The following is an 11,789-nucleotide window of genomic DNA, read 5'->3' as shown; positions in this document are numbered from 1 at the left end:
GTAGCTACACGTGTGTTGAATGTGCCAAGATGTTTACTTGCCCGAGTACTCTCAAAATACACATGAGGTCACACACCGGTGAGAAGCCTTACGCATGTGTAACATGCGACAGAAGATTCAGTCAAGTAGGCGCTCTGCACAGTCACGTGTGGACCCACACAGGTGAGAAGCCTCACCTGTGTGAGAAATGTGGCAAGCAGTTCAGCAGACCAGGCGATCTAAAGGAACACCAGCGGATCCACAGCGGGGAGAAACTGTATCAATGCAAGGAGTGCAGCAAACATTTCAGGAAATCGATTCAGCTGAGAAGACACATGAGAACTCACACTGGCGAAAAACCACATCAGTGTAAGGAATGTAGTAAGCAGTTCAGTGTGGTGGGTGGTCTGATTAGACATATGCGTACTCACACAGGTGCGCGACCGTACTTTTGTGAATACTGCAACGAAAGCTTCAGTCAGTCGCCTCATCTGAAGAGGCATATGCGGACTCACACTGGTGAGAAACCTTACACGTGTGAGGCATGCTACAAGCAGTTCAGACAGCTGGGTACCCTGAAAGCACATATGAGAACTGACACCGGTGAGAAACCGTACAAGTGTGATGAGTGCAACAAGCAGTTCAGCAAGCCGGACACACTGAAAATACACATTAGAACCCACAAGGGTGAGAAACCATACGATTGTAAGGAGTGCGGCAAACGGTTTAGTCAGCTAGCTGGTATGAAAACACATACGCTGACTCACAATCAGAAAAGACCCACCGTTTTCCAGACGGGTGAGAAACCTTATAGTTGTACGAAGTGTGGCAAACGGTTCAGTCAGCCAGGTCACATGAAAGCACATATTACGCTGGCTCACACCGGTGACAAACCGTACAGATGTGAAAAATGTAACAGGTGCTTCCGTCAGTCAAGTAATCTGAGTTACCACATGCGGACTCACATTGAAGAAAGCTAGTCGTACAGTAGTAGATTTCATCTTGTGGATCAGTAGAAAACATAAAAACAGTTTTGTTTTTGTCATTGGGGACGAATGTCACTTGATATAGGATGTGACTCTCAATTTACTGCCTTTAATAGAGGTGTGCGTTCGACATTACCCCGATAAGCGGCTATAGAGTTAAAATAATGGGATTCGGGTTACAGATAGTGGCCACTATGCCTTAATATATGTTAGTGTTGTGTAAAAGTGACTGTGGAATGTCTGAACACAAGTGACAGAAAGACGGTAAGCGTCCTGGATGTAAATGCGTCGTGGCCTATCCGCTTTCTCCCACAGCGCTTAGTTTTTTCTATGTTTAAGTTACTGAAGTTCTTCAATAATAACTGTAAATACACCATGAAAACATTTATTTCGTCAGTTATGGATGTTTCCTGCGTATTGTGCTGACAACTTTTCGCATCTCAATTTTCTCAATAAACTAAAAGCACGTAATGTGTTGTTTTTGTTGTTAAATGTTCTTTGTAGTCCTTTTCCTTCATAACTTGTCTGATTTATCCCTATGCAAATCAGTGAATATTACATTTGTTTCATAATGAAGTAAACCTACCAAACCAGTTTTATGAGAAAACGTCATCGACGAAAGAAGGTGGGCGTTGTCTCAAACGTCTGACCAGTTGCAAAACATTTCAAGTTGCTTTATTAACATTTGTAATTGAGTATAACTGCCTTGTTGAATTGTGGTCTGTGATTCTCCGCTTTAGGTCTAATTGTCACTTTGTATTAGACTGATAGCTGTAAATATACTTTAGCGTTTAGAATAAGTTGTAGAGAACATGTTTTCTGTATGTATGTATACTAGTTCAGTTCAGTTCAGTTCATCCTCTTGGAGGTGACACCTGTGTCTCCACTCGTTGCTATATGCATCAATATGTTGCTAAATAGTACATGTATTTGCCTTTACTAGTGTGTAGTAGGCTGCTAGATGTACAATTTTCGTAATCCAGCTTCGTCAATAAAATAAAACACCACATTCACACACTGCTCTTTGTCTGTCTTTTTCCATAGAATGGTGTCTGATTTTACCATTTCCAAATGAGGCTCTACCAGGCTTCACATGCATCAAGAATAATGACCAAATTGCCAGCTAACATGCTAGAGTCGGCCGAAAGGCACAGTTATTTTATAAACGCCATCCCAATGTCGCTGTACGACAGTTGGCTCTTTTCTGTTTCTCATAGGGTAATCAGGTCTGGAAAGTTGATTTCTGATCCCGACGCTCAACGGAAACGGTGGGCCGAACACTTCTCAGAGTTATTGAACCCGCAACAGGAAGATACTGATTTAACTGAGCTAGATAGCATACCAGGGGTCCCCAGTTTTACCTACCTTGGAGATGATGATGGTCCGCCAACAGGTGAAGAAATCCAGGATGCCCTTAAAAAACTGAAAAACCACAAATCTCCGGGAGTGGATGAAATAGCCAACGAGCAACTTAAGTACGGTGCGATGGGATTAACGAAGGCGTTGGAAGCTCTTTTTGCCAAGGTTTGGTATGGTGAGGTTATCCCTGAGGACTGGGCTAAGGGTATAATCGTTGTGCTGCCAAAGAAGGGTGACACTACAATCTGCGGGAACAACAGAGGGATAACACTCAGGTCAACAGCATCGAAGCTCTTCCAAATTGTTATCCTGAGGCGCATCAACAAGGGACTGGAAAATCTGCTGAGGGAAAATCAGTGTGGCTTTCGGAAGAACAGATCATGCATTGACCAGATTTATTCTCTTCAAACAATCATCCACAGAAGTATTGAATATAACATCCCACTGTACATAAACTTTATTGACTTCAAGGCTGCTTTTGACAGTATCAAACGAGAATTCATCTGGAAAGCCTTTTCTTTCTATGGCCTTCCTGCTAAGTACATTCGAGTCTTACAGGCTTTCTTCAACAAGACAGTGAGCGCAGTAAGAGTCAATGGGGAACAGTCCAATTGGTTCGATGTTGAATCCGGAACGGGCCAGGGCGACATACAGGGTCCACCAGTTTTTAATGTGTGCATCAACTTGGCAGCCTACCTCACGGAACAAAACAAACGACTCAGCGCAGGTGCAGTGTTGATGCAGGAAACTCCTCAACAGCCATTGGTATCGGTCATGGATACTGACTATGCTGATGATATGGCCTTACTGGACAACACAAAACCCGGCCTGCAGGAAACTACTGACCTGTTATGTACGAACAGCTCTCTAGCCGGACTCAAGGCAAATGCCAAGAAGACTCAGGTCATGGTAATTGGCAAAAACACCACACAGAGACCATACACTGAGGGAGGAACTCTTAATATTAACGTGGAAGGATATCCTGTTGAACAAGTCAGCACTTTTACTTACCTGGGGACCACATTCACTAGTGATGGAACATTAGACACTGAAATCTCAAAGCGTATCCAAAAAGCTGCTGGCGCCTTTGCTCAACTTGGCAAGATTTGGAATAACAGTAACATTCTTCTGTCAACTAAGATCCGTATCTACGAAGCAGCAGTCATCACAATCCTTACATATGGGAGTGAAGTCTGGGTAACCACCAAGACACAGAGCAGAAGGCTGGAAGTATTCCACCAGAGGTGCCTTAGGAGAATTCTTCGCATCAGATGATACCACCGTGTTGCCAACTTACACATACTGCAACAAGCAGAGACTACAAGTGTTGAAGCGATTGTGGCTGCCAGCAAGCTTAGATGGTTGGGGCACATCCTTAGAATGACCAGGGAGAGGCTCCCAAGACTGCTGTTGGAGTGGACACCGAATCACGGCAAAAGGTCAAGGGGAAGGCCCAGACAGACGTGGTTGAACAGCGTGATGGAAGACTTAAAGTTGATCACAGGGAATAACAGACTGAGGGTGCGCGAGGTTGAAGCAATGGCCCAGGACCGCCCGGAGTGGCGCAGAATGGTGCGAAAGAGACGTCAACGCCTTGGTGCAGGCCACTCACCAAGCTGAGGAGACCTAACCAAGTATCAAGTAAGTAAGTAATCAGGTGTGTAAACTTTGACCTTTCACCAACGGAAGCGATGACCCTTGTCTCATCTTGCCTGCTATTTTCAACAGCGATTAGTAATTTCCCTTCATCTAAGACGACTTTGAGGCCGATTCAACGCTTCATTGATCCAACATCCATAGCCCACCTTGGTAAGCTTAAGACTTTGTGTCTCATATTGTCTGGGAAGTCTAATGTTGTCTAATTTCTAAGTTCACATATGCTTTTCAATAGACAAGATTTCAAACTCCTATCTTGTTACATTGTGTTAATTTTATTTCTCCTTATTATAGCATGATCTGAAGTTTGAAAAACATGGAGACTCAAGTCGGATCTCATCTGAAACAAGGGGAGGGAGAGGATGGACAGGATTCTTCCCGTACCCACAAGTGCAGCTATTGCGGCAAGGAGTTTCCCTTCAAAAGTAAACTCGATCGACACCTGCGAACTCACACTGGTGAGTGCCCATACCAGTGCGGTGAATGTGGGAAACAGTTTAATCAACTAGCAAATCTGAAGAAACACGTAGAAACTCACAAAGAGAAGAAACCATACAGTTGTGGTGAATGCAGTAAACAGTTCCGTCGACTGGGCCATCTAAGGTTGCACATGCGGACTCACACTGGTGAAAAACCGTACAAGTGCGAACACTGCAACAGAGGCTTCAGTCAGTCGTGTGCTTTGAAGGCTCACCTGCGGACTCACACCGGAGAAAAACCTTACATGTGCGAGACGTGCTGTAAGCGGTTCAGTGAGCTAAGTTCCCTGAAAAAGCACAAGAGAATTCACACCGGTGAGAAACCGTACAGTTGCGACGAGTGCGGGAAGCAGTTTAGTGTGCTGAGCAATCTGAAAAGTCACATGTTAACGCACACTGGTGAGAGACCGTACAGATGTGAAAAATGCAACAAAAGCTTTCGTCAGTCATCTCTTCTGAAGGTACACATGCGGACTCACACTGGTGGAAACCTATTGATGTCTGATGGTCCAATATACACGTGGAAAGTCATAGAATGCCAACAAATGCCACATTCCGTCGGCTTGGTAGTTAAGATCTAGATAATCGTCATATGGTTAAACCTACAACCTACAGAGTATCGTGGGTACGTTACAGACATAATGTTTACGTATGATTCCACTGTAAAAGTGACAATAACGGGAACCGGATTACAGAATATTGTACATTGTCGTCGCATATCCCGTAGTGGATGAGAACTAGAAGTGTTGTGTGAAAGACGACGGTTGAATGTTTGAACAGAGAAACGGTAAGACGTCCGCTTGATGTAAAGGTCTATAGCTTTTTACCATGGCACTTAAATGTCACTAATCGCTAGCTGTAAATGTATAGTCATAGATCTACTGTATAATTTTAGTAAGCGTTTAGAATTAGCTATAGAAACATCTTAGTTGTAGATGGTGCAAGCTATATATGTTTGCCTTCATAATTTGTTGTTAGCTGCTGGAGATTTGTATACTTTCGGCATCTCAGTTTCTTCAATAAACTAAGACATAAGAATATTTTGCTGTCTTTCTTGTTAGTTGTTTTATTTGTTTTCCTACAGAACCTGTATGATTTTCTCTATAAAAATCAGCACATATCATATTTGTTTTAATAACAAAACCTATCGAAATTGTCTTATGTACCCACTTGAGAAAAAGGTCATCGACGAAAGTCAGTGGACGTTGTCTGAAACGTCGGTAATGTAGCTATGCTATAGTTGGTTAACTTTTGTGTCGCGAGGGTAATCAGGTATGTTAACTTTGACCTCTCACCACCGGAAATACTGACCCTTGACTTGGATTCAACGGCGGCTGACTTGATCATTCCTCTTCATCTGAGACGGTTTTGAATATGATTCACCGCTTTATTGGCTCAACAACTATTCCCAAACACTGGTAATACCTTTTGCTTATGTTGTCTGGTTCCCCTTATGCAAATCATCACATGTAATATAATTAGGGTACTTCTCTTCTCAACTTGTTTCGTTGTGTAGTACAACCTGCCGAACCGGTTTTACCCGCCATCCAGTCACTATATAAATGTGTCACTGACCACTCGATCTGCCAGTACCGACTCTGAAGCCGCGAGGATCTGTGTCGACTGTGGAGCATCAGCGTATTTCGGTAAGTACCGACCATGGTTTTGGTTTCCTGTGTAATCCTATGACGGAGACAAACACTAATCTCCGGGCTGTCTTCCATTTGTTTATGCACCTCTTACGGCAAAAGGATTTACCTGGGATTTACCTCTTACCTGGGATGTCAGTGACTTAGAAAGGAAAGAGCGGCCTAAACTGGAACTGCAGTTCCTACCTGAGCCTGAAGAACTCTACTCTACTCTACTCTACTCTACTCTAAAAAAAACTTTATTTATGTTTACAGTGTCCGGGCTGACTTGCAGTGCAGTATTACATCAAGTCTGATTGAAACTCCCTTGAATTATCCATCTTCTTACCTCTTGTGGTCTTTGTTTGCCAAGTTGTTTGAAAGAACCACTTCTTTCTCGTACTATCCCGTAGTTGTTCAGTTTTTGTCTGAAATTTTCCCAAAAAGCATTTATTTACGTTTGCATTTCGACTTGAAAGTTACATTGTCATGACTCCCTCGGAGATTTTGTCTGATCTCTCCCTATGCAAATCAGGATGTTTAATCCGCACTCCTGTTTGTTCTCTAATCAAACACAGCCTTCTATAATCTAAATCTGTTTTACTGCAACGCAGACGCTTCCGACTAGTTAGTCTGTAAGCATGCTTGCTTGTTTATATTCTAAAATCAGGAGTCAAATAATATATCATTAAAAGTTCATGTGTAATGACGTGTTTATGTATATGTTTAGTAGACTAGTTTCCTCGTGTTTATTCCATCGTGTTTATTACCTTTTCTCTTTATTCTTGCAGGATCTTGAGTTTGACCAAAATGGCAACTACAGTCGGATCTCATCTGAAACAAGGGGAGGGAGATGATGGACAGGATTCTCCCCGCACCCACAAGTGCAGCCACTGCGACAAGGAGTTTCCCTTCAAAAGTAAACTCAACCTACACCTACGAACTCACACGGGTGAGAGACCATACCAGTGTGGCGAATGCGGGAAGCGGTTTAGTCGGCAATCTAATCTGAATGGCCACATTAGGACTCACAACGGTGAGAAACCGTACCGATGTCAGGAGTGCAGTCTGCAGTTCAGTTACCTGAGTTATCTAAAAAGACACATTCGGACTCACACGGGTGAAAAACCGTACAAGTGCGAGGAGTGCAACATAGGCTTCAGTCAGTCAAGTGATCTGAAGAGACACATACGGACTCACACAAGGGAAACCCCGTACAGATGTGAGGAGTGCGGCAAGCAGTTCGCTGCATTGTCAAGTCTAAAGAGTCATATGCGAACTCACACTGGTGAGAAACCGTACAGGTGCGAGGAGTGCAGCAAACAGTTTACTATATTGTCAAATCTAAAGAGGCACATTCGTACTCACACAGGTGAGAAACCGTATAGTTGCGAGAAGTGCAGAATGCGGTTTAGCGCTCTGTCTAGTCTAAAGAAACACATACGGACTCACACTGGTGAAAAACCGTACAAGTGTGAGGAGTGCAGCAAGCAGTTCGCTGTGCTGTCAAATCTCAAAAGACACATGCGGACTCACACTGAGGAAACAGTACAGGTGTGATGAGTACGGCAGGTAGTTTTCTGGGCTGTGAAGTCTAAAACGCGCATGAGTTTGCACACAGGTGAGAAACCGTACGCGTGCACGTGTAAAAGCTACAAAAAGATTATCTCTGGTGCCTATCTGGAGAGTCACAAGCGGATTCACACTGAGCAGGCATTTTTGCGAACTCAAATTGGTGGAACGTGGAAACCTATCAATGCCCGATGGCCCAACATACACGTGGAAAGTTATAGAATGGCGACAAAAGCCGAGTCGCATTTCTTCAGCTTGGAGAAATCGCTTAGACCCAGATAATCGTCGTATGGTTAAACGCTAAACGTACATCCGTGTGTTTAAATGTCGTTGAGCATTATGGGTACGTTACAGACATTATGTGTACCTATGTTGTTGTTTTACGATGTAACTGTTGTACATATTTTTTGACAGTATACTACAAGTATTTGTGTTACATGTACTTGCATGTTCCTATGGCTCCACTGTAAAATCAAGAATAACGACAACTGGATTACAAAGGAAACGTTAACATCGCTTGTCCCGTAGTGGAGTGTTGTGTTAAACGATTCGGCTGTTAAATGTTTGCACACTAGTGATAGAGAAATGGTAGATATCGTCCATTTGATGTAATGGCGTCGCTGTAAATACATAGATCAACTGTAGAGCCTTCGAGCGTTTTGAATAAGCTATGGAAAGTTGTAGATGTTGCAAGCTATTGGTTGCCTTCATCAACTGTTGTAAGCTGCCAGAGATTTAGTATACTTTTGGCATCTCAGTTTCTTCAATAAACTAAAGACATGTTATGTTTTGTTGTCTTTCTAAGTATATGTTATTTGTTGTCTCCGTTTCCCTACAAAAACTTGTATGATTTTTCTCTAGGAAAATCAGCACATACTAGTAGTAGTATCACATGTGTTTAAAATAAATCACATCACGTGTGGTTTTATCCTCGAAAGTCAGTGGGCGTTGTCTAAAACGTCGGACCGTTTACAAAGGTGTCCAGTTGCATGAGCAGATGCTGTTTTATTGATGATCTCATTACCTGGATGTCTAACCTTCAGCGACGGAAAGAAGTAAAAGTAGGGGTTGACAAATTAAAGCAGGTACCGAATGTGAAAGGTCGGGAAAATAGTGATAGTAAGTTACATGGAAATACGCCGTTCTTTTGATGTAAAGACGTCTAGCCTGTCTGTCACGCCACGTTTTGTGGTTTCTATACTGGAGTTGTTACTTTACATTTCACTGCGTTTTCATAGCGTTTAGAATTAGCTGTAGCTTTATGCTGCTAGAGATATGTAGAATTTACTAATCCAGTTTCGTCAATTAACTAAAACATGGTATAGCTGTCAGCCTTTATCATTGCTGTTAGCAAAGTCGTCCTCCGTTTCCAAAACAATGTTGTCTAAAACCTACCATAAAGTAATCGACTTTGGTCAAATGGGCAAATAACATACCAGGGCCGACCAAAACTTACACTAGACGAAGTTGACGGTATCCATTGTAATGCAGCTATGCTCCAGGAGGCCAACTGTTGTTTCGCAAGGGTAATCAGGTATATACACTTTGACCTCTCCACACCGGAAATACTGACCCTTGAATCAGCTTATCCGCCATTTTCAACAGCGACACGGAGATCAATGCTCTCCATCTAAGTCTATTTTGAGGTCAATTCAACGTTTTATTGACTCAGAAACTATCCCTAAACTCTGGTAAGACACATGTCTCATGTTGTCTGGTTTTCCCCTTTATGCACATCATCACGGTACTTCCACTTGTTTCGCTGTCAAGTACAGCCTGCCAAACCGGTTTGATTCCCGATTTGATTTGAATTGAAAGTTCAAAGTTCCCCCATCCAGTCACTATATAAATGTGTCACTGACCACTCTGCCACTACCAACTCTGCAGCCGTGAGGATCTGTGTCGACAAGAAAACACCGCGCAGTAGCTTGGAACATCTGGCGTACCACTGTAAGTACTGACTAGTATAGTTTTGGTTTCCTATGTTTATCTATGACTAGACTATGTGTCATCTGTAACCCTGTCAGAGAACATCGAGTCCATTTACTACTAGGTGAGGATCATGTAGGTTTTGGAATGGCGAAGTTGACAATGGTTCCAAAATAGCCAGGTGACAGTTATGGCCAAGCAGATCTTCCCACATACAAGTAAGGAGTCATGCTGAGATTTTTGGATTTTCGTTTATGCTTATGTTATCGTTTAAACTATCAACAAATTAGTAAATGTCCACAGGAAGCATTAGCTCGCAATAGCAGATTTACTTTGTACCCTAAAAGTTTCAAATCTATCCCTTCATGACCTGTCTATGCAAATCAGAGTGTCCAATTAGTACGCCCTTTATTCTGTAATCAAACCGCAACGCAAACCCACAGAACTAGTAAATGTCTACTATGTTTTTTCAACATAATTAGTTAACATAATAAACACATATAGTATACCATTATAAGTTTATATGTGATGACATGTTCAGGTATATCTTTTCAGTAGATAGATAGCTAGAATTTTCAAAGAAACTCAATAAATTATATTATTCTCTTTTTTCTCTTTATTCTTGCAGGATCTGTAGCTTGACCAACATGGCGACTGGAGCCGGATCTCATCTAGCACAAGGGAAAGGAGACGACGGACAGGATTCTCCCCGTACCCACAAGTGCAGCCATTGCGACAAGGAGTTTCGATCCAAAAGTAATCTCAATCAACACCTGCGAACCCACACTGGTGAGAGACCATACCTGTGTGGTGAATGCGGGAAACGGTTTAGTCATCAATCTCATTTAAAGGGCCACATGAGAACTCACACCGGCGAGAAACCGTACCGATGTGAGGAGTGCGGCAGGCGGTTTAGTAGGCCGGGCCATCTGAAGATACACATGCGGACTCACACCGGAGAGAAACCGTACAAGTGTAATGAATGCCGCAAACAGTTTATTCAGCTATCAAAACTTAAGAGTCACATGCGCACTCACACTGGGGAAAGACCGTACAGGTGCGAGGAGTGCAGCAAGCAGTTTAGTGATCTACGGGCTGTAAAGAGACACATACGAACTCACACCGGTGAGAAACCGTACACATGCGAGGAGTGCAGCAAACAGTTCAGTGACCTGGGTCATCTGAAGAGACACGTACGGATCCACTCCGGCGAGAAACCGTACAAGTGTGAGGAGTGCAACAAACAGTTTAATACGCTGACAAATCTGAAGGCACACATGCGGACTCACACTGGGGAAAAGCCATTCAGGTGTGAGGAGTGCAGCAAGCAGTTCAGTCAGCTGGGTAATCTGAAAGCACATAAGATGACTCACACCTGTGAGAGACCGTACAGGTGTGAGAAATGCAACAAAGGCTTTCGCCAGTCAAGTGACTTGCGTGTCCACATGCAAGCTCACACTGGCGAATGCCTGTCAATGCCTGTGTGAAGATTACAACATGTGGCGCAGTATGAGACATAGGTGATGCCAGGGAAGGGACGTCAGCTCTTTTTGACAGGGGTATTTTGACAGGAATTTTTTGTTACGTATGTTTCGGAAGATATACTGATTGTGATTCAGTACAGTACACGTTGGACTGACATAAAATGTCCATGACCCCACTAAAACAATAACGATAGCTATTTTTAAGGAAATGATAACTTGGTTTCGTCGTATATGATTATTATTTGGTAATTAGAGCTGTTCATTTGATGTTACAGTTATGTTACAGTTGTGTTTTCTTTACTGTAGTTGCTGGAGGACTAAATGTTTCTTTATATTTGACTGATAAGCATTTAATGTTAACTGTAGCAAACAAGGTAGTTGGACCAAAAAGTTGCGAAGTAATGTTTGCCCTTGTACCGTGCGCTGTACGTTGGTAGAGATTTGCAGCTTGTCTGCACTCCATATGCTGTAAGCTGCTAGTGATTTGTATAACTTTCTCAATTTCTTCAATAAACTAAGACACGCTATGTCTTGTTGTCTTTCTAGTTTTATGTTATTTTTTACCCCTTTTATTCCAATAGGGCCTGTGTGATTTTCCTGTAAGAAAATCAGCACATATCGCATTTGTTTCATGATCAAATAAACATGCGGAACCAGTTTTTGCACCCACTTGACAAAACGTCAGTGGGCGATAACGTCCGAAACGTCGGACCTTTT

The 11,789-nt window shown here is 42.7% G+C and overlaps 4 protein-coding genes across 6 annotated transcripts in view; 3 read left to right on the top strand and 1 right to left on the bottom strand.

Moving 5' to 3' along the window:
• LOC118421949 (zinc finger protein 208-like) overlaps positions 1-11,789 on the bottom strand; it is a 516,296-nt gene that overhangs the window by 440,811 nt on the left and 63,696 nt on the right. The window lies entirely within an intron of this gene.
• On the top strand, positions 7-1,453 carry LOC118421015 (zinc finger protein 583-like). Its single transcript, XM_035828151.1, has one exon. It carries the CDS (start codon positions 30-32, stop codon positions 957-959), a length of 930 nt encoding a protein of 309 aa, XP_035684044.1. The 5' UTR covers positions 7-29; the 3' UTR covers positions 960-1,453.
• On the top strand, positions 3,961-5,445 carry LOC118421027 (oocyte zinc finger protein XlCOF19-like). Its single transcript, XM_035828171.1, has 2 exons — positions 3,961-4,133; positions 4,275-5,445. The coding sequence occupies exon 2, from the start codon at positions 4,297-4,299 to the stop codon at positions 5,038-5,040; it is 744 nt and encodes a 247-aa protein (XP_035684064.1). The 5' UTR covers positions 3,961-4,133; positions 4,275-4,296; the 3' UTR covers positions 5,041-5,445.
• Positions 5,768-11,604, top strand: LOC118421017 (zinc finger protein 525-like). 3 transcript variants are annotated; one of them, XM_035828155.1, is made up of 4 exons: positions 5,768-5,877; positions 5,976-6,105; positions 6,879-6,990; positions 10,329-11,604. In XM_035828155.1, exons 3-4 carry the CDS (start codon positions 6,898-6,900, stop codon positions 11,073-11,075), a joined length of 840 nt encoding a protein of 279 aa, XP_035684048.1. In that variant the 5' UTR covers positions 5,768-5,877; positions 5,976-6,105; positions 6,879-6,897; the 3' UTR covers positions 11,076-11,604. The 3 variants fall into 3 exon arrangements, with proteins under 3 accessions (XP_035684048.1, XP_035684046.1, XP_035684047.1); XM_035828153.1 differs by lacking the exon at positions 5,976-6,105; XM_035828154.1 differs by lacking the exons at positions 5,768-5,877; positions 5,976-6,105; positions 6,879-6,990 and adding exons at positions 9,169-9,350; positions 9,547-9,609 and having other exon boundaries at positions 10,217-11,604.

The sequence above is a fragment of the Branchiostoma floridae genome, chromosome 8, assembly GCF_000003815.2.
Source record: "Branchiostoma floridae strain S238N-H82 chromosome 8, Bfl_VNyyK, whole genome shotgun sequence".
Lineage (NCBI taxonomy): Eukaryota > Metazoa > Chordata > Leptocardii > Amphioxiformes > Branchiostomatidae > Branchiostoma > Branchiostoma floridae.
This window is presented reverse-complemented; position numbering and strand designations above follow the sequence as displayed.